Source organism: Pagrus major, chromosome 3 (assembly GCF_040436345.1).
Source record: "Pagrus major chromosome 3, Pma_NU_1.0".
Classification (NCBI taxonomy): Eukaryota; Metazoa; Chordata; class Actinopteri; order Spariformes; family Sparidae; genus Pagrus; species Pagrus major.
The window spans coordinates 1,402,168-1,425,682 of NC_133217.1; the positions used below are offsets into that span (position 1 = coordinate 1,402,168).

Here is a 23,515-nt window from a genome sequence, read left to right on the forward strand (position 1 = left end):
TTCACATTTGTTCATTTGTTTATATTGTGTGACATGCTAAATAACCTGGATCACACACATATTGTTCCTCTGCCTTACATGCTGTATAATCTGATTGGAAGTGATCCAACACAACTACATGTGTATTACTTACTCTGCAGCTCTGCAGGATTTTCACAATAAAAGCTTGTCAATACCTCGCTCTACTTGATTCACAAGTTTGCATTCAGTTCGATCTGTCTGCGTTCAATATGTGAAAATAATGCCAAGTTTTGTCTGAGTCCTCTTTGATACACCAGCTGCTAATTTTCAGTGTGAAGCTTCGACAGGAGACTGAAACATGCTTGAAGGTTTATGTTCTACCTCTTTAGCCTGTGTAATGTGCTTCTGTCCAATTCACATGATAATTCAATAATAAGGACATTTTCTAATCTTAACCAAGGCCCCATTTAAACTTCATTTCATCCGTCTCATATCTGGATCAAACCTAGATGCAATTTAACATAGGTCATCCATTCATTTCTTTGTTCTGCACTCCTTAGACACTGTTTGCATCTGTTATCTCTCCGTGGGTCACAAGTTGTGCATGTAGCTTAGCTAACTGAAAAAACAACAGTCCGGTAGCATCACATGTCCTGTGTAATACACGTCAGTGGGTGTATAAACTGTCGGCAACAGTGACTGCAGCTCAGGACAAATGTGTGTATGCGAACACACACTTCTGCTTTATAGTGAAAACCTTGTATTTCCTCAAAGTCACTGTCGAAAAATAAAGACAAAAAACAGCTTCAGTTTGTAGCTTCAAATATATTTATATTGTTTATTTGAAGAGTGTCTTGATTCCAATGAGCAAACCATTAAAAGTCTCATTTTGAAACCATTTTAAGTGAAGTGTGTCTTTTCATGTGTTTAGGTGTGATCTGTCCTGGTGTCACTTCCTGTGTTAGAAGCTGTCCAACACAAAGACAGACAGCAAAACCAGACAGTGAAACCTGTTCAAGAATAGCTTCAGTTAAGTTTTCAGTTTGTAAAGATGTCTGCAGAAATTCTTGCTGCACCAGATTCCAGCTTCAATGTGAGATTCACCAGAAGAGAGAACAGAGGAGAGGGAGAGGAGATGGAGGTGGAGATCTTAGAGGATGAAGAGCATCACGCTGATCTTGGGTCACAACAAGCCAGTAAGTCTTAAATGATGACTATTGGATAAAGGGAAGTAAGTTCAAATGTGTATGTGGCTATATTTAAATTAAATATTGAGTGAAAATGATCAATTCATCCATCAGTTCACCATCAGTCACCGCTGACTACGGGTCATTATCAGCTGTCTTGGTGCTCTAATCTGGTGTAACGTCAGTCATTATTCTTATAGAGGGAATGACAATGAGCAACAGATACTCCACAGTTTAAAGTGGCCACTTCAAACTTCACACCAACATAATAAAAATGTTGTCTATGTATTTTTCCTCTGTAGGACCAAACACTGAAAAGAATCGTGCAGCTGTCAGAAGAAGGTGTTTCAGAGCTCCTGCAGTGACTCTGGGAGTGATGTATCTTCTCATATTGGCTGGAATCTACATACGCTGTGAGCAATTCAGTTTTTAACCCAAACTGTCATATCTTGATGATTTAGTAATGTCATGTTTTAGGCTCCTCTCAGTTAGATAACACAATAGGTGCATGTTCATCTTTATCATCATCGTATCACTTTCTTCCTGCGATCAGAGTTTTGTCCAAGAGACATTTTAGGAAGAACACTGAAGCTAGTCAGCACAGGTTGTTTCTTGTTTCACTCTGTGTAGAAGAGGAAGTTAACATTATTTATGAAGACAAATACATAATCCTACACAATCCATACACTGTTAGGTGAGCATTTCTCTGAGGATGTATAGAAATCTTAACCAGGGACCAACAATAATGTTTCTTGCCACTGGCCCAGTCTGGTGAGTCTGTTGAGAATCTACTGGTCCAAACTCATTTCTTACCGGCCCTGAATGCAGTTTGTACTTGGAGTACTTCTACTCCATCACAGAGGCAACTACTGTACTTTTAACTGTATGTACGTCTCATGGTTTTTAAATGATTATTAACATCGTTATCAGCTCTGACTTAACAGTTAATGTTTCTGCAAAACCACAGATCAGTTAAAACTGGACATTTCTTTATGTTGCAACTTTACGTTTGTTTAGGTTGAATTTTCTATTTCTCTCTTGATAGTTTATAACTGAGGCACAAAAAACACTTGGTTATGGTTAGGAAAATATCTCAGTTCGGCTTAAAACTGGTTCTGGTCTCCACAAAAACTACTGGAAATGTCTGCAGCTCTCCTGAAGAAACACCCGGTTTTGTCTTCAGAAGAACAGATGGAAATGTCTCTGGTGTCCTTAAAAATATCCAGTGTTGTGAGTTGAACTGCAGTCGTCTGTTTGGCTGTAATAACACCACCACCAGCTGCAACAGCTGTTTCAAGAACTAGAAGATAAACACAGTTTTGACTGAAGGGGGGCTTTAAATATTTGTCTGAAGCTATTACTTCAGCAGTCTGAGTTATGAAACTCAAGTGTGTATCTTGGTCCTGGTAGCATGTTGGTTCAATGCTGGTCTGTGTCCTAGCCAGGACAGTCCCACACCAAAGCATGTAATAGATCCAAAGGTCCACTAGAGGACAGCAGCGAGTGTCCCAGTTTGCCTCGTCTCGGTGGGAGAGGTACCTGCATGTATGAATGTGCAGAACCAGAAGAGGGTGATGATGACGTATAAAGTGCCAGAAAGTCTGCATAGGGAGGAGGTTGGGGTTTGGATGGGTTTGAAATTCACCCAGAAGACCAAAGTTTGAATCCTGTGTGAAGCTAAAAGCCAATGGTGACTCTTTAAAGGAAGTAGAACATTTTCAATCCGAACCATGACCTTTTCCTAAACCTACCCAAGTAGTTATGGTGCCATTATTTTTAAAGTGTAGCCAGACGTCTTTATATTTAATATGAAGGAAACATTTTCTGTGGAAACAAAAAGAAGCTTTATTGTACTAAAAACACAAACCCTTTAATTTGAGTAACAAATGAAGCCTCATCTTTGGCTGAAGAAGACTGTGTTTCTTGTGAAGGATCAAAGGCAGTTCTGAGAGGAGGAAATGTTCATTCTTTCAATGTCCACATGACATGTGAGTCTGAACCTGTCCTTTAACAGCAAAATATACCACATAACTAAAAATCATTTTCAGAATACACTCTTTGAACCTCATTTAAGCACAATTACTTGATGTTGTTGATCTACTCTGGTTCTCGTTCATACTTAAAAAACGATAATCAACTTGCTATAACACCTCCATATACTGAACAAGGCAAGTTAAAGGACAAGAGCACCAAATAATTAAATTCCCCTTTGGAATAGTGACAGTGATATTTCATTATGCACAGAAAGTAAGGTAGTTTGTCTTCAGTATAAAGCACAATGATTTGTTTGTGTTTCTTACTTTGTTCTGGTTCTCACCAGATATTTTGGTCACTTTGGAAAAAGACCAGCTGCAGACCAGATACGACACCCTGAGCAACAACTACACCCAACTCCAGGAAACAGTTTCAAGTAAGAAAAAGCCTCAAAACAAATAAGCAAATACCAAATATACAGGATCCAATTTTACACTAAGCTAAAAAAATGTTTGTATTATCTCACTGTTTATCTATTGTTGTGTTTCTCAAGACATTACAGCCAACATCAGTCAGTTACAGGATGAAGTAAAGAAGCTGAAGGACGAAATTAAAGGTGAGAAAAATTTCAAATGGGCAAATGTAATGTCAATTTATATAATATAACTTGACTGTGCTTCAACTTTTAATTATAACTGTTTCATGTTGACATTTTTTGCTATGTGGATATTTCAGACAGTCACAAATGAGATATTAAATCCTGAGTGAAAATACAGAGTAAACAGTATGAATAGGGAAAGTGGTGATCAAGAAAGATCTTAAACTAAATAGAGAAAACAAGAAGTCAATTTGACACAGAATGACATGAAATGTATCTTTAAAACACGTGTTTGACATTAAGGGAAGAGGTGTCCTGACGGATGGACGAGATTTGGATGCAGCTGTTACTTTAGATCCAATGAGAAGAGAATGTGGGATCAGAGCAGAACTGACTGTCAGAACAAAGGAGCAGATCTGGTGGTCATAAACAACAAAGATGAACATGTGAGTGTGTTTGTCAATGAGTGTTTGTTAGTAAAGTGTCTCTAATTCAGCCTGCTTTGACTCTGTCATTTGGACCTGTTTTCCTGTCAATATTATTTTCATATTTCAGACTGTGTGTATTTTAAAGCTCGGTTTTGTAGTTTTGTTTGCAATGAAACATTTTAATAATTAGTTAAATTTCACAACATTTCTTTACTACAATAGAAAAACTGAATGATGAACAGAGAAATGATTTTTGTCTCTTGTTAAATACCAGAATTTTGTCAGTGACCTGAACAACAAGTATGAAGAGTCCTGGATTGGTCTAGAGACAGAATGGTCAACAGGAAGTAGTTTTGAATGGAAGTGGGTGGACGGATCACCGCTGACAGAAAGGTGAGACATTTTAAAGTTCTTATTTTTCTCACAAATCCATCAAAATCACTGTTTGTCACTAAAGTAAGTGTGTAAAAAAGGTCTGTTTGTGAGGAGGTGTTGAGCTGCTTCATCAACCAGCACTACAGTTATAGTTTATATTACAGTATGTGCTCCAGGATCATTTGTTTGAAAGAGAAAACGTCTTCTCAACTCTGTCAAATAAATGTGAATATTATTAATATTATCAACTTAAAGAGACACAATGATTGGGAAACCATCTTTGTGTTTCAAATCAGTGGATCCATAATCTCTTTCTTTTTCTGATTCATTCCTGCAAATGCTAATCACATGAATTACTGAAAACAGAGAGACAAGATTACTACACGTATTCAATTAGTTATTGAAAAAACATCAATAATTATGGAAAACATTAATATTTGAGGTAAAATTCAACAACTTATTTCAAATTGAAAATAATCAGAAGTTTCTGCTCTGTTTAAAAGATAAACATTTTCTTTGTGCTACAGGTTTTGGGCATCAGGACTACCAGCTGCTACATGGGGCCAGTACGCAACATGCTGCAATCAACAAGGACAATGGAGACAAAGTGGATATTATGATAAGAAGTACTGGATCTGTGAGAAATAGATTTCTTGCATTCTATGATGACAGAAGTGTGTAGTGTTCAGATCAGCTCTGTAAACTCAGACAAATTTACATGTATTGTGTGACATGCGAAATAACCTGGATCACACACATATTGTTCCTCTGCCTTACATGCTGTATAATCTGATTGGAAGTAATCCAACACAACTACATGTGTATTACTTACTCTGCAGCTCTGCAGGATTATCACAATAAAAGCTTGTCTTTACTCTGCTTTAGTTGATTCATAAGTTTGTATTCAGTTCGATCTGTCTGCGTTCAATATGTGAAAATAATGCCAAGTTCTGTCTGAGTCCTCTTTGATACACCAGCTGCTAATTTTCAGTGTGAAGCTTCGACAGGAGACTGAAACATGCTTGAAGTTTTATATTCTGCCTCTTTAGCCTGTGTAATGTGCTTCTGTCCAATTCACATGATAATTCAATGATAAGGATATTTTCTAATCTTAATCAAGGCCCCATTTCAACTTCATTTCATCCGTCTCATATCTGGATCAAACCTAGATGCAATTTAACATTGGTCATTCATTTTGGATCTTTGATCTGCACTCCTACACACCGTTTGCATCTGTTATCTCTCCGTGGTTCACAAGTTGTGCATGTAGCTTAGCTAATTATAAAGATAACAGTGCGGTAGCATCACATTTCCTGTGTCATACACATAAGTGGGTGTATTAACTGTCTCCGCAACAGTGACTGCAGCTCAGGACAAAAATGTGTATGTGAACACACACTTTATTTCCTCAAAGTCACTGTCAAGAAATAAAGACAAAAAACAGCTTCAGTTTGTAGCTTCAAATATATTTATATTGTTTATTTGAAGAGTGTCTTGATTCCAATGAGGAAACCATTAAAAGTATAATTTTGAAACAATTTTAAGTGAGGTGTGTCTTTTCATGTGTTTAGGTGTGGTCTGTCCTGGTGTCACTTCCTGTGTTAGAGGCTGTCCTACTCAAAGACAGACAGATAAACTACACAGTTAAACCTTCAAGAATAGCTTCAGTTAAGTTTTCAGTTTGTAAAGATGTCTGCAGAAATTCTTGCTGCACCAGATTCCAGCTTCAATGTGAGATTCACCAGAAGAGAGAACAGAGGAGAGGGAGAGGAGATGGAGGTGGAGATCTTAGAGGATGAAGAGCATCACGCTGATCTTGGGTCACAACAAGCCAGTAAGTCTTAAATGATGACTATTGGACAAAGGGAAGTTAGTTCAAATGTTTATGTGGCTATATTTAAATTAAATACTGAGTGAAAATGATCAATTCATCCATCAGTTCACCACCGCTGACTACGGGTCATTATCAGCTGTCTTGGTGCTCTAATCTGGTGTAACGTCAGTCATTATTCTTATAGAGGGAATGACAATGAGCAACAGATACTCCACAGTTTAAAGTGGCCACTTCAAACTTCACACCAACATGATGAAAATGTTGTCTATGTATTTTTCCTCTGTAGGACCGAACACTGAAAAGAATCGTGCAGCTGTCAGAAGGTGTTCAGAGCTCCTGCAGTGACTCTGGGAGTGATGTATCTTCTCATATTGGCTGGAATCTACATACGCTGTGAGCAATTCAGTTTTTAACCCAAACTGTCATATCTTGATGATTTAGTAATGTCATGTTTTAGGCTTCTTTCAGTTAGATAACACAATAGGTGCATGTTCATCTTTATCATCATCGTATCACTTTCTTCCTGCGATCAGAGTTTTGTCCAAGAGACATTTTAGGAAGAACACTGAAGCTAGTCAGCACAGGTTGTTTCTTGTTTCACTCTGTGTAGAAGAGGAAGTTAACATTATTTATGAAGACAAATACATAATCCTACACAATCCATACACTGTTAGGTGAGCATTTCTCTGAGGATGTATAGAAATCTTAACCAGGGACCAACAATAATGTTTCTTGCCACTGGCCCAGTCTGGTGAGTCTGTTGAGAATCTACTGGTCCAAACTCATTTCTTACCGGCCCTGAATGCAGTTTGTACTTGGAGTACTTCTACTCCATCACAGAGGCAACTACTGTACTTTTAACTGTATGTACGTCTCATGGTTTTTAAATGATTATTAACATCGTTATCAGCTCTGACTTAACAGTTAATGTTTCTGCAAAACCACAGATCAGTTAAATCTGGACGTTTCTTTATGTTGCAACTTTAGGTTTGTTTCGGTTCAATTTTCTATTTCTCTCTCATAATAATTTATAATTGAGGCACAAAAACCACTTGGTTATGGTTAGGAAAATATAAAGGGGGAGACAGTGACGGGTGAACTTATATAAAGTGCCTTTATTTTGAAAATGTACACAGACATTTTGATATTTATTATGAAGGTAACATTTTCCGTGGAAGCATAAAGAAGTTATTGTTCTAAAAACACAAAGCCCATGCAACTATTCAACTTGGGTATCTTCGAGTAATGAAGCCTCATCTTTGGCTGAAGAAGACTGTGTTTCTTGTGAAGGATCAAAGGCAGTTCTGAGAGGAGGAAATGTTCATTCTTTCAATGTCCACATGACATGTGAGTCTGAACCTGTCCTTTAACAGCAAAATATACCACATAACTAAAAATCATTTTCAGAATACACTCTTTGAACCTCATTTAAGCACAATTACTTGATGTTGTTGATCTACTCTGGTTCTCGTTCATACTTGAAAACTGATAATCCACTTGTTATGACACCTCCACATACTGAACAAGACAGGTTAAAGGACAAGTACACCAAATAACTAAATTCCCCTTTGGAATAGGGAGAGTGATTTTTCATTGTGCACAGGAAGTAAGGTAGTTGGTCTTCAGTATAAAGCACAATGATTTGTTTGTGTTTCTTACTTTGTTCTGGTTCTCACCAGATATTTTGGTCACAATGGAAAAAGACCAGCTGCAGACCAGATACGACAATCTGAGCAACAACTACACCCAACTCCAGGAAACAGTTTCAGGTAAGAAAAAGTCTCAAAACAAATAAGCAAATACCAAATATACAGGATCCAATTTTACACTACATACTTAGATTAAATACTTTCACATTATCTCACTGTTTATCTATTGTTGTGTTTCTCAAAACATGACAGTCAACATCAGTCAGTTACAGGATGAGGTAAAGAAGCTGAGGAGCAAAATTAAAGGTGAGAAAAATTGAAAATGAGCAACTGTAATGTCAATTTATAGGATATAACTTGACTGTGCTTCAACTTTTAATTATAACTGTTTCATGTCGTTGACATTTTTTGCCATGTGGATATTTCAGACAGTCACAAATGAGATATTAAATCCTGAGTGAAAATACAGAGTAAACATTCTGATAGCTCTGATTAGATCTTAAACCAAATAGAGAAAACTAAGTCAATTTGACACAGAATGACATGAAATCTAATTTTAAAACACGTGTTTGACATTAAGAGAAAAGGTGTCCTGAGGGATGGATGAGATTTGGATGCAGCTGTTACTTTAAATCCAATCAGAAGAGAACATGGTTTGGAAGTAGAACTGACTGTAAGAGCAAAGGAGCAGATCTGGTGGTCATAAACAACAAAGATGAACATGTGAGTGTGTTTGTCAATGAGTGTTTGTTAGTAAAGTGCCTCTAATTCAACCTGCTTTGACTCTGTCATTTGGACCTGTTTTCCTGTCAATATTATTTTCATATTTCAGGCTGTGTGTATTTTAAAGCTTGGTTTTGTTGTTTTGTTTGCAATGAAACATTGTAATAATTATTTATATTTAACAACATTTCTTTACTACAAAAGAAATACTGAATGATGAACAGAGAAATGATTTTTGTCTCTTGTCAAATACCAGAAATTTGTCAGTGACCTGAACAACATGTATGGAGAGTCCTGGATTGGTCTAAAGACAGAATGGTCAACAGGAAGTAGTTTTGAATGGAAGTGGGTGGACGGATCACCGCTGACAGAAATGTGAGACATTTTAAAGTTTTTTTTTCTTTCACATTTCCATCAAAGTAACTGCTTATCTTTAAAATAAGTGTGTTCTCGAACTGAAAAATGAAAAAAGTGTCTGTTTGTGAGGAGGTGTGGAGCAGCTTCATCAACCAGCACTACAGTTATAGTTTATATTACAGTATGTGCTCCAGGATCATTTGTTTGAAAGAGAAAACGTCTTCTCAACTCTGTTAAATAAATGTGAATATTATTAGTATTATCAACTTAAAGAGACACAATGATTGGGAAACCATCTTTGTGTTTCTGATCATTGAATCTATGATCTCTTTCTTTTTCTGATTCATTCCTGCAAATGCTAATCACATGAATTACTGTTAACAGAGAGACAAGATTACTACACATATTAAAGAGTTATTGAAAAATTATCAATAATTATAGAAAACATAAATATTTGAGGTAAAATTCAACAACTTATTTCAAATTGAAAATAACCAGAAGTTTCAGCCATGTTTAAAAGGAAAATATTATTTTGTCTGACAGGTTCTGGGCACCAGGACTGCCAAAAAAATCATGGGAACAGTACACAACATGCTGCAATCAACAAGGACAATGGACACAAAGTGGAAATAGTGATTTTAAGCACTTTATCTGTGAGTACTAGACTTCTTTCATTCTATGATGACAGAAATGTACCACACATTTCTGTCTGGATTGCTCTGTAAAATCAGACCAACTTAGATTTCACATTTGTTCATTTGTTTATATTGTGTGACATGCTAAATAACCTGGATCACACACATATTGTTCCTCTGCCTTACATGCTCTATAATCTGATTGGAAGTGATCCAACACAACTACATGTGTATTACTTACTCTGCAGCTCTGCAGGATTTTCACAATAAAAGCTTGTCAATACCTCGCTCTACTTGATTCACAAGTTTGCATTCAGTTCGATCTGTCTGCGTTCAATATGTGAAAATAATGCCAAGTTTTGTCTGAGTCCTCTTTGATACACCAGCTGCTAATTTTCAGTGTGAAGCTTCGACAGGAGACTGAAACATGCTTGAAGGTTTATGTTCTACCTCTTTAGCCTGTGTAATGTGCTTCTGTCCAATTCACATGATAATTCAATAATAAGGACATTTTCTAATCTTAACCAAGGCCCCATTTAAACTTCATTTCAACTGTCTCATATCTGGATCAAACCTAGATGCAATTTAACATTGGTCATCCATTCATTTCTTTGTTCTGCACTCCTACACACTGTTTGCATCTGTTATCTCTCCTCGGGTCACAAGTTGTGCATGTAGCTTAGCTAACTGAAAAAACAACAGTCCGGTAGCATCACATGTCCTGTGTAATACACGTAAGTGGGTGTATAAACTGTCGGCAACTGTGAATGCAGCTCAGGACAAATGTGTGTATGTGAACACACACTTCTGCTTTATAGTGAAAACCTTGTATTTCCTCAAAGTCACTGTCGAAAAATAAAGACAAAAAACAGCTTCAGTTTGTAGCTTGAAATATATTTATATTGTTTATTTGAAGAGAGTCTTGATTCCAATGAGGAAACCATTAAAAGTCTCATTTTGAAACCATTTTAAGTGAAGTGTGTCTTTTCATGTGTTTAGGTGTGATCTGTCCTGGTGTCACTTCCTGTGTTAGAGGCTGTCCTACTCAAAGACAGACAGCAAAACCAGACAGTGAAACCTGTTCAAGAATAGCTTCAGTTAAGTTTTCAGTTTGTAAAGATGTCTGCAGAAATTCTTGCTGCACTAGATTCCAGCTTCAATGTGAGATTCACCAGAAGAGAGAACAGAGGAGAGGGAGAGGAGATGGAGGTGGAGATCTTAGAGGATGAAGAGCATCACGCTGATTTTGGGTCACAACAAGCCAGTAAGTCTTAAATGATGACTATTGGACAAAGGGAAGTTAGTTCAAATGTTTATGTGGCTATATTTAAATGAAATACTGAGTGAAAATGATCAATTCATCCATCAGTTCACCATCAGTCACCGCTGACTACGGGTCATTATCAGCTGTCTTGGTGCTCTAATCTGGTGTAACGTCAGTCATTATTCTTATAGAGGGAATGACAATGAGCAACAGATACTCCACAGTTTAAAGTGGCCACTTCAAACTTCACACCAACATAATAAAAATGTTGTCTATGTATTTTTCCTCTGTAGGACCAAACACTGAAAAAAATCGTGCAGCTGTCAGAAGAAGGTGTTTCAGAGCTCCTGCAGTGACTCTGGGAGTGATGTATCTTCTCATATTGGCTGGAATCTTCATACGCTGTGAGCAATTCAGTTTTTAATCCAAACTGTCATATCTTGACAATTTTGTATTTTCGTGTTTTAAGCTTCTTTCAGTTAGATAACACAAAAGGAGCATGTTCATGTCATCATATTACTTCCTTTCTGCTGTCAGAGTTTTGTCCAATAGACATTTTAGGAAGAACACTAAGGACGCACTCACACTAGGCAATCCGTACTGTGCCCAAGCACGTTTGACCCCCAAAGTCCAGTTTGTTTGACTAGTGTGAGCGCTCCGTACTGTGCTCAAGCACGGTAAACTTCTTTGGCCCTGGCACAGTTGGAAGAGGTGTGCTTCGGCACGGTACGGTTGCTCATGCACGAGAACAAGCAAGGGTACGCAACATGGACGTGCACAAAACTAACCCATGCAGGCCCGGCTGTGGCCGGAGTACTGTGAGTGTGGGCTAGCAGGGGGACTGGGGAGGAGGGACAATCATGCTTCGGCACAGTACAGAATAATAAGTGTGAGTAAACCCTTCCTCTTCTCCTCTGTGTAGAAGAGGAAGATAAGAATATGTGAACACTTGAAAGAAATAATCCTACAAAATTCATACACTGTTCGGTGAGCATTTTTCCCTTAGGATGTTTGAAAATATCAACCAGGGAGACACATTGTTTTTGCCACTGGCCCAGTCTGGTTAGTCGGTTTAGAATTTACCGGCCCAAACATTTTTGTTTTTACTAAAAAAATTAAAACTTACTAAAACTAACAGAACTTCTTGATATTCTCACCAGATATTTTGGTCACAATGGAAAAAGACCAGCTGCAGACCAGATACGACAACCTGAGCAACAACTACACCCAACTCCAGGAAACAGTTTCAGGTAAAAAAACAGTCTCAAAACAAATAAGGAAATACCAAATATACAGGATCCAATTTTACACTACATACTTAGATTAAATACTTTCACATTATCACACTGTTTATCTATTGTTGTGTTTCTCAAGACATGACAGTCAACAACAGTCAGTTACAGGATGAGGTAAAGAAGCTGAAGGACGAAATTGAAGGTGACAAAAGCTGAAAAACTGTCAATTTATATGATATAACTTGACTGTGCTTCAACTTTTAATTATAACTGTTTCATGTTGTTGACATTTTTTGCTATGTGGATATTTTCAGACAGTCACAAATGAGATATTAAATCCTGAGTGAAAATACAGAGTAAACATTCTGATAGATCTGATTAGCTCTTAAACTTAACAGAGAAAACGAAGTCAATTTGACACAGAATGACATGAAATCTATCTTGAAAAAAAAACACGTGTTTGACATTAAGGGAAAAGGTGTCCTGACGGATGGACGAGATTTGGATGCAGCTGTTACTTTAGATCCAATGAGAAGAGAACGTGGTTGGGAAGCAGAGCTGACTGTCAGAACAAAGGAGCAGATCTGGTGGTCATAAACAACAAAGATGAACATGTGAGTGTGTTTGTCAATGAGTGTGTGTTAGTAAAGTGCCTCTAATTCAACCTGCTTTGACTCTGTCATTTGGACCTGTTTTCCTGCCAATATTATTTTCATATTTCATACTGTGTCTATTATAAAGCTTGGTTTTGTAGTTGTAGTTTTGTTTACATTTTAGGTATTTTTCTAAATAACTAAATAATAAATTATGACTTCAAAATACTTGAATGATCTATAATGTCTAATGATCTTAACCTTATCTGATCTAGGTTCTCAACCCACATTGTAGCTGAAATTCAAAGCAGAATTAGGAGATATTGCATGAACTATAAATTGATTCAACTTCAATCTGCAATCTAAAGGGGTACAGAACAATTTATAGAAAAACAGGAATGCAATGAAAATATTTAAATATCAAACTGATTTTTTGCGTTTGGAAAAACACTTAAAAGATCTTGACATGTTTATTGTTCCTCATGAGTACTAAAGGTTAAAGGTGCAGTTCCTTCTCCATTTTCCCTTTCTCTGTGTATGAGTGGATCTGTAGGTTACGTTGTAACCATGGTTCTCTGGCTGAGGCGACTATCTCTCCACCCAGCTATATATTCCATATGTACGGGGAATGTTCCCACCAGACAGATGACGTGGATAATTATTTAAGTGGCCCATCAGTGGCTCCACGGCCTTCTGTATGCATTTCCCCCTTTCGGTCTTCTTCCTCCCCTCCTGCAGAGGATTCTGATTGAGAAAGTGCAGTTAGACGTGGTAGTCCCATACTGGCCTCACATGGTCTGGTGCAAGCTTTCTGAGGACTGTTGTAGCCTCATTGCACATTTTTTGGAAGGGCGCCCAGAGACTCAGGGCTCATGTAAGAGCCCCTGCAGTCTCACCTTGGGACCTGGGGTTGGTCCTGGAAGCTCTGAATGATCCCTTTGAGCCCCTTGAGTCGGTGAGCCTAAAAGGTGTCACTCAAGGCAGCATTTTTCTGCTAGCAGGAAACAGTGATTCAACATCTACTTTCTCTTCCTCTCCTTCTGCTATATCTGTGGGCAGGAGGTACGGCCCTGCAGTCATCCCTGTCCTGCTCATCCTGGTGGATGTAGGGTTGGAGGCGGGGCCTGACCATCACTGCGAGCTTAGCTTATTTTGCTCCGCCCTTTTGGTACACTTAGCTTGTTGAGCTACTGGAGTGGAAATGGATAGGTCTTTTCCCTTTAATCAAGAGGCACCTTGCCTGGCATGCTGGCATGATAAAGCAATTCACGCAGGATGCAGGGTCCTCACTGGCTGGCATGGCCTGACTGTGGCCGAGGCAAGACACACATTCATCATGCCCATCTTCTGCAGGCATGCGCACACCCCAGCCTGCAAATGGGTGACCTCTTGCCATTGCCATCAATCTTTTTATTTATTTATCATTTCAGATATAGGGCTGCTTTCTCTAGTTCATATACACATATCCTCACACTGATATTTTTGCGACCAAACAGCTCGCAGATCACGGCCTTTAGCCTTTCTTTTTCCCTCTTTTATCTTTGTATTTATTTTTTGCAATTACAGTGGAAAAGTGAGAAGCTGCACACTCAGTGGCTTTGTGCCCCAGATTTAAAGACGCGGAAGCGGGCACCGCCACGCAATACGTCAATACGGTGCACACCTATCACCCTGGCAGATTCAGCACGCTCCGTTGCTTCACACCTACAACGCCTGCTTCCAGAACGGAGAGACACCTGGGACATCAACGGGAACACCACATAACAGCCACCAGTGTGCTTGAACTGCCAGAGAACCCTTGAAAAACCTACAAACAAGAGGCAACAGGAATCCAGAGAGGAGCCTAACACCAACTCTCATCTGCCCCTGAGTAGTGGATTTAAACGCCTGTAAAACTCGTAAATAGAATAAAATAGATTTTTTTATTCTTTCCCTTTCTTCTTTGCTGACATCACATGTCTGCACTGCTCAGTGGAGATTGAAAAATCAGACTTATCACGCACACCTGTGCCTCATATACCTGTGTGTGCCAGTACACCTGGTGTGTCTTAAATAATTATCCATGTCATCTGTTAGGTTGGGAACATTCCCCTGTACATGTGGATATGTAGCTGGGTGGAGAGATAGTCTTGATACGATATTGTGTTTGTTGTGGCTTATGTCAAAATCAATCAAATCAATAGTGAATGATGTTGGCCCGAAGTTGAAACAGATTTTCTTTTTCCTTCAGACAAAGTCACAAAATTTCTTTACAACAATAGAAAAACTGAATTATGAACAGAGAAATGATTTTTGTCTCTTGTCAAATAATAGAAATTTGTCAGTGACCTGAACAACATGTATGAAGAGTCCTGGATTGGTCTACAGATAGAATGGTCCACAGACAGGAGGGTTTTTGAATGGAAGTGGGTGGACAGATCACCGCTGACAGAAATGTGAGACATTTTATCACAATTCCATTAAAGTCACTGTTTGTCACTAAAATAAGTGTTTTCAAACTTAAAAAAAAAAAGTTTATAAATGTCAGTTTGTGAGTAGGTGTTGAGTTGCTTCATCAACCAGCACTACAGTTATTGTATATATTACAGATGCAACCGCCTCAATTTTCCCCTCCCAACCAAAGGCCTTTTGGCTGCCAGCTGACCGCCAGCTGGTTCCTAGTCAGCCACTGGGAGTCCCCTCCTCCTCCTGGGGGTGTGACTAGTTTCCACTGAAAACACACCCATTCATTATATTTCAGGGTGTCACCATGAGATGGCACTTCCCTCACAAAAAACATTCCACGACATTTATTTTAAAGCTTTAGTTTAGCTGGCATTAGACCGAATGATCACTTTACTTACTTTATTTATATTTTCTATCAATAATTTAAACTTACAGTAAAGAGTTAGAAGAAGTAGTAGAAGTTAATATAAATATGTATATATTATATAATAATATTAATAATATTAATGATTTAACAGGAAGAAAAAATGTGCAGCACTCGTCTGAGTGGCTGACTTTATCTGCAGTGGTACCAGCACAAACTGTTTGTTATTGTAGTTATATAAATGTCATTTCTCATGCTGTTAGATTACTGCTAGACCACGCCGCCAGGTGCGTAAAGAAATCCGAGAGCAAACTTATTTTTTGCGACAGTGAGAATGTTGTTTTTGAAAGGCTAAACGCCAACAAATATGGATTGAAGCAGAATATTTCGTTAGTTAAAAACATGTTGTGGATTTTGCAAATAATGACATTGATCTTTTTTCAATATATTTTGACTTCTGGACTTTTCAATTATTATAAGTGTTCAGATTACATGAGTTGTAAGCAACGTCACTTTCATGCAGAATTGTTGAAAAACAAAAAGATGAAGCATAATATTGATGACCTTGTGATATGGAAGCCTAATAATCATTACATATGGACCGGTTAGGGCCCCGTCACGGGGGAACAGGATGTTTTAAGAGGCTGCGTCTGTATAGTATGTGCTCCAAACCATCTTTGTGTTTCAAATCTGTGGATCCATAATCTCTTTCTTTTTCTGATTCATTCCTGCAAATGTTAATCACATGAATTACTGTAGACACAGAGACAAGATTACTACACATATTAAATGAGTTACTGAAAAACTATCAATAATTATAGAAAACATAAATATTTGAGGTAAAATTCGACAACTTTTTTCAAGCTGAAAATAATCAGAAGTTTCTGCTCTGTTTAAAAGCTAAACATTTTCTTTGTCCTACAGCTTCTGGACATCAGGACTACCACCTGCTTCATGGAACAAGAACGCAGCATACTGCAATCAACAAGGACAATGGAGACAAAGTGGAAATAGTGATTTTAAGCATTTTATCTGTGAGAAATAGATTTCTTTCATTCTATGATAACAGAAATGTGTGGTGTCGGGACTGCTCTGTAAAATCAGACCAACTAACATTTGACATTTGTTCATTTGTTTATTTTGTGTGACATGCTAAATAACCTGGATCACACACATATTGTTCCTCTGCCTTACATGCTGTATAATCTCACTGGAAGTGATCCAACACGACTACATGTGTATTACTTACTCTGCAGCTCTGCAGGATTATCACAATAAAAGCTTGTCTTTACTTTGCTTTAGTTGATTCATAAGTTTGTATTCAGTTCGATCTGTCTGCGATCAATATGTGAAAATAATGCCAAGTATTGTTGTATTGAGTCCTCTTTGATACACCAGCTGCTAATTTTCAGTGTGAAGCTTCTACAGCAGAGAACCATGCACAGAGGTTCATGTTATGCCTCTTGAGCCTGTGATTGTGCCCCTGTCCAACGATCAAGAAAAATTATGTAACCATAATAATAATTGTTGCTTAGCTTCAACCATGATATTGACATTTTCTAATCTTAAACAAAGCCCCAATTTCCACTTTATCTGAATAAAATCCAGAAGTACTCCATTCCTGAGGGTGGCGGTAGTGCACAAACAGCTGGAAATGCCAAAAAGAGCCACAAGAGAAATAACTTATATTTTGGGTTTAGTTGTAACAACAATACTTGGGCTAACTGCCGATAATGCACACATATACATAAACCGATACATTTAGAAGGAGGCAAGGATGGATCACGAGTGAGATACAAGTAATCTTCCAAATCGGAAATCCTCTAAACTGGAATATAATATACGACGCATACAATTCAAATATGACTGAAAAGAAAACTAAATAGAGTACCCTAACTACCTCGTAGAAAAAAAATACCACAATATTTTTTTGTTTTTTGGCAATAATATATATTCTCAAATTTGAAGGCAAGTGTTCTTCTTGGCCTCTCATTCACACTGCTCTACAGAGATGGTTCAGTGGTTGCACTGATAAGGGATGAAATAAATGACATCACAGACATCACATGCATAGCATCCGGGGGAATGTTGGTAATGTTTGATTTAGTGTTACTCAAGCTGTTACTCGAGCCACCAAACATTTACAGACAGTTACAGGAGTAAAGATTATGAACTTGATAGCATTTTGATTTTGACTGATTAGATTTGGTTGTGTTAGGATATGATTATCATGCCACTGCTGCCAAGGGTGAAGTAAAAAATATTGGTTTAAGATATTTTCATGGTTGCAAACAAAGACAGTTCCCTGTTACATTAATGAATGTTTGACTATCCAAAGAAAATGGTGGAAATTCTATTTTTATCCCATTAAGTTAAATTTACTTCCTGACTCGTTACTCAACAGTTAATACCAGACTGAAAAAGAAGAGCTGCTGTGGGGATATAGTGATATGGCAACATATCCGATAGCGTGCAGCAGCACGTGCTGATTGTGTATCTGTATCTGTGGTTTGTCTTGCTGCTACTTCCTTGATGCTCGCTTGTTGAAAAGCTGACACACTCACAGAGAAACAAACAGTGAAGAACAGTTTTAGGTTCATTCACCTCTCAAGATGTCTACAGACGTTCAAGCACCAGATTTGAGTTTGAATGTGAGATATAGCACACGGGACAAAAAGAACGGAGCAGAAAAAGAGGAAATCCAGGTGGCAATCTATGAGAATGAGGATACTCGGAAACACGGACAGACTGATCTTGGGCCCCATAAAGTCAGTAAGTATAAAATAACAACAAACACAGACTAAGAAGTGTGTGCATGTTTGATTAAATATTGAACAACGTTCCTCTTTTTTCCACTTAAGTGTTTATGGAAGGTCTGAGCCTGTGGACTGAGACTTGAAGATGTTGAGATGCAATTTAATGCCACTTGAGTTAAAATGTCTGAGTTCTTCAAATGCGCTTCATGAAAATATGTTTTAATGTACTATGTCTCTGTAGGACCACGGACCCAAAACAATCTCTCAGCTGTCCGTAGAAGACATTTCACTACCGCAAGCATTCTGGGAGTGATGTATCTTCTGATTTTGGCTGGAATCTTCACGCGCTGTGAGAATTTATCTTCCATTCTAAACATATCAGGCTCTAGTTTGTGCTCAGTTTTTGTACATTTTTTAATAACAAATTAAATTTTTGTAAATAAATAAATAAATGTGCAGCATTAATGGAGTAATGCTTAAAATGTATATTAACTATTTCAATGAAACAGTCTCCAACATGTAGATGCATTTAAACGAGCATCGAAAATTTGCTTTTAATGTTGTTAAAGCAGGATTATGGATAAAGCAGTCGCATGCACTAAATGAAATTAATGAGTGATTCTTAAACTATTCAAAGCTGCTCGCTAGACCATACTCTTTAATACACAGTCCCACCCTCCACCATGAGCAAGTTCTCGGCGACAGTGGCAAGAAAAACTGCCCTTTAATTAATTTTGTTTTAATTTCAACACAGAAAGGAACTTAACATCTCCATAACTTTAAATCAAAGTCATGTTATGTTGTTAACCTGCATTTTGTTTTGTTTCTGTTCTCACCAGATATTTTAGCCACGTTGGAGAAACAACGTTTGGTGACAGAAAGAGACCAGCTCAGTATCTCTCTGAACCAGGCACGAGCCACAATGATTAATCTCACTGAGGAGGTTCACGAGCTACAGAGAAGAAATGACATCTTAGAGGTTGAACTAAAGCAGCTGAATGGTGACTTAGAAGGTGAGACTAGTTGTGAAATAAACAGATCTTTGAGTCTTGAAAGTGTTGAAATTAACGTTTTGGTTTTTTTTCTCCCAGGTTGTAGAAAACAGTTCAGTGACCCGGAAGTCCGTAACTGGTGGTGTGGCAACCGTCACCCATTGTAGAGATGATTCATTAAGGTTATTACGAGTCTGCACCTGTCATGTACCTGAGGGGGACATGAATGTCTGAGCCAAATTTCATGACAATCCATCCAATAATTGTTGAGATATCTCAGTCTGTGAATCCACAGACCATCCATAGAGAGATGCCTGTAGATTAAAACCAACCTGTACAAATACTATTTCACTGAACTTTAGTGAGTACAATCAATATTGCTTTAGACAAGATACAATTCCTATACAAGTTTAGAGTTAAATGAACTTTAAAGTACTTTAATGACCAAGACTTATTACACTTTTAAAGCGAGATGTAAATAATAATTACTGATCGACTTAGAGCCTGATTTACCAAGAAAACTCTACTGAACTTCTTTCAAAATCTTTCATGGATTGTAAAAAATATGAAAACAACTGAGTCTGGAAAATCCTGACAACCTGATTCTCAAATAAGTTGGGACGCTGTGTGAAACATTAATTAGACAGAACGGCTAATTTACTAATCCTCCTGTGACATCTACTCTATTGAAAACAGTATCAAGAAGCGACATATTTGATGTTTGTTTTGATTTTTGTAAATATATGCTTATTCTGAATTCGATGGCAGCAACATGTTTCAAACAAGTTGGGACAGGAGCAACAAAAGACACTAAAAAACACCTGTTTGGATCACTCTAGAGGTGAAGAGGTTCATTGGTAAGAGACGATAGTATCATGATCGGGTATGAAAGGGGCATCCTTGAAAGGCTCAGTCGTTCAAAAGCAAAGATGGGGCGAGGTGTACTACTCTGTAGAAAACTGTGCAGCCAAATAGTCCAACTGTTCAGTGCACAATCACAAGTAGTTTAGGGATTTCTCCATCTACTGACCATAATATCATTGAGAGATTCAGATGATCAAGAGAAATCTCTTTAAAAAGGAGCCAAGCCCAAAACAGTCCTTGTGAAAAAATGTATGTAACTAAAAAAAACAAACAGCAACAAGGAGAAAGACAGTGGGTACTTACCTTTTCTGGTTTGTGTGAAATTCTCGTCTGCACTTGTTTTTTCATCGCAAGATTATTTTTTTTGTTTTGTTGTTATATTGTCAAAAATGTTTTGCCTTTTAAAATGTTATTACTTTGTCTGTATTGTTCTTTAAGGGTTGTCAGGATTTGAATTCATGATAACGATGTTATTGTGATATTTATACAATTTTGTGTATTTTGTGTATTTTGTCTGGGTTTTGTGTAGGGAGGTGGAGAGAGAGTCTGTAAGTGTATACAAAGAACAGTTACTATAAAGTAATATTATATATTGCAACCGCCCTAATTTGTTTTATGGAGTATTTTATTCTGTTAGCAAGTTTTTTTGGTGTGTTTGTCTGAAATGTGTGATTTTCATTTGTCTTTTTTTCCGTTTTGTCATGTTACATCTGAAATGTTTGTTTTCTGTATTGTTGATCAGTTTTATGAAAGACTGTTTTTCTCTTTTCTCATGTATTTGTGTCATGTTGTGTTGTTTGGAGTTATGTATATATATCTGTTTTCTTTCTTACAAGCACTGCATCTAATAAAGAAAATGTGCCTGAAATATTACATTAATGACTCTCTATATGTATGATTCATTATTGGCATTGTTTTGCTTGAGTGTGTATGTAGGTGTACAGAAGTTGAGTGTGTGTGTGTGTGTGGCTGTGAGTGCTCACAGCTGCCATGTTCACTAGTATAATAGAAAGACAGTGACCTACTTGACAACAGGCCTCTGTCTGTCAGGCTGTTCCTGCAAAACTTACCTGAATAAATAAAACAACAAAATACAAAAAAAGAAAAATAAGATGACCTCTGACAAGCCGGCTACGGTAGCTTAGCCAAAGCAGATACAATGTAAATACAAGGAAAGCCACTGAGTATCTGCTTTTTGCTCGCTGAGAGCAGGATTTAAAGGCAACGTAAGCGTCTGCTAGGTTGCAGCTAGAGGATGGTTTCAGATGACCTAATAGATATATGATGGCACAGCCTGATATGCACTGCATCTTCCTGTTTTTACTCTAGAGCCGCAGGTTCTCACACTTTTTACTTCTCGCTGTTTCTCAGAACAAGTAAAAAAAAGAGTGAGTGTGAACTTACCACAGGGCCTGGCTCTCCACGATCACCTCTGGCTCCTCTGATCCCTGGGCCTCCCTGTTTGACACAAACAAATAGCATAGAGTTGGTACACAATCAACACATTATTGAGTTCACAGAGAATGACCCGATCACAAGTGGACAACTCTGAGTACAACACTCAAACCACATTGGTTTGAGCCGCATGTGACCACATATCTACTAAACTGACATCCTCTGTGAAACAAGAAGAAGAAGAGGCCACAACAAGAAGTTATATGGATTCAACACTGTCTGGTTTCCAGGTGGTTAACTGTGACCCTCTATTAACCTGCCAATGTCAGTGACAGATGTTTGTGAACGCACCGTTTCAACTAACCACTGAACTAGTAAACACAATATCTCCTGAGTTGTTGCCTGAGCAGAAAACTGACAGAAAAAGTTTCCAAAATCCCTTAAAAGAATCGCTACATTTTGTGAGTTGTTGAGTTTGGAAAAACTTTCTAAACTTTGTAAAACACAAATTTTTTGACAAATTCTAAATCATTGGTGCCTTCTTGTAAATTCAGCATTAAATCAAAACATGAAGTTGTTTGTTTCCTTGTAAAAAGTGTCAGTTTGTCGCGGCACCGCTGTACCAGCCTGTCTGCTTCTGTGTCTAAAGTGCGTCTTACTGTCTCACACTAAATGTATCAAAGACAACATTTTCACGACGATAAACGTGCCAAATTTGACAAATACAGTAGACATTAACCAATACAGGCTATTTCTTTGTCACGTGTGGAGAAAATCCCCTGACTCCCTTAAAAAAGTCACAACATTTTTGTGAGTTGTTGAGTTTGGAGAAATGCTGTTGTGTACCCATTTATGAATTCAGAAAATGTTATACATGAAGATATTTCTGTATTTGTGTAAAACTATCACATCCGTTTGTTAAATTGATGTATGTTTATTTATTTATAGAGCAGGTAAGTGAGATCCGATCACAAGTGGTCCCTCAAGACGCATGTTACTACCAGATGTGAACTGACAAGCCTACTGCAAAGCTGTCCACTTCTGATCGAATCACTCAGGACAGATGTTGATACTAAACGTGATCAGCCTCACAGTGTCTCACACAGTAGTGCACAATGTGTCTTTACAGAATGACAGCTAATCTTACAACAAACAAAACTGACAAACAAGCTGAGAAACACAAGTTTTAATCTGCAAAATGGAAACTGAAAAGAAAACTGCACTGAATAAACTTCTGGAACTCAAACTGTACATGAAGCATATGACGTGCAGGTGATGTCGAGCGTGCTTCGGTTGTTCACTGCCTGTTTTCTACCTGCTGTTATATATCTAACATGCCTGAAGAAGCCTCTGTGATGAGCAGGTGTGATCAAGATGTATACTTTATATATGTGTATTTACAATATGATCCAAATCATTAACTTTGTGTGAGTGGGTATATATTTGGTGTATTTGTGTGTGGCTCACTGGAGGTCCAGCAGGGCCGGGGGGGCCTTTGCTGTCCTGGGTGCAGGTGCAGGCTTTGGGCATGGCTGGGCAGTCTGCCTCCTTCCTCTGGATGATCAGAGCATGATGAGGATGACACGAAGACAAAAAAACCCCAAAAAAAGGAAAAAGAAGAAAAGAAAGAGAGAAAGAAAGAAAAGAAAACATATGGCAATGACATGTCATGAGAAGTGATAAAATAAAGAAAGCAAAGTGCGAGTGTGACTTATTAATTCACAAAAAACATGAATCTCTGACAGTTTCCACATTGTGTGGCTGTAACGTATATTCAAGCTGACAGGGAAAGCATTTTCTCGCTAACTTCTCTGACACGTCTCATTGGAAACAGGAAATATCTAGTTGATTTGGTTTTAGGCGTCATTTCCACCTACAGATTATAG

At 37.8% G+C, this 23,515-nt stretch overlaps 2 protein-coding genes and 1 long non-coding RNA gene across 3 annotated transcripts in view; 2 read left to right on the forward strand and 1 right to left on the reverse strand.

The window, feature by feature from the left end:
• LOC140994098 (collagen alpha-1(XIV) chain-like) overlaps positions 1-23,515 on the reverse strand; it is a 179,583-nt gene that overhangs the window by 33,397 nt on the left and 122,671 nt on the right. The window contains exons 35-36 of the mRNA XM_073463674.1: positions 23,097-23,183; positions 21,639-21,692 (exon numbers count right to left, since the gene is read on the reverse strand). Coding sequence (XP_073319775.1) covers positions 21,639-21,692; positions 23,097-23,183 — 141 coding nt within the window. The remainder of the gene's footprint in view (positions 1-21,638; positions 21,693-23,096; positions 23,184-23,515) is intronic.
• LOC140994065 (uncharacterized) lies at positions 1,007-8,326 on the forward strand. The gene is made up of 8 exons (XM_073463649.1): positions 1,007-1,157; positions 1,451-1,561; positions 3,469-3,558; positions 3,676-3,738; positions 5,051-5,149; positions 6,241-6,357; positions 8,037-8,126; positions 8,259-8,326. Exons 1-8 carry the CDS (start codon positions 1,013-1,015, stop codon positions 8,324-8,326), a joined length of 783 nt encoding a protein of 260 aa, XP_073319750.1. The 5' UTR covers positions 1,007-1,012.
• On the forward strand, positions 18,226-19,362 carry LOC140993400 (uncharacterized). The gene is made up of 3 exons (XR_012178662.1): positions 18,226-18,394; positions 18,620-18,727; positions 19,218-19,362. It is a non-coding gene; the product is annotated as an uncharacterized lncRNA (long non-coding RNA).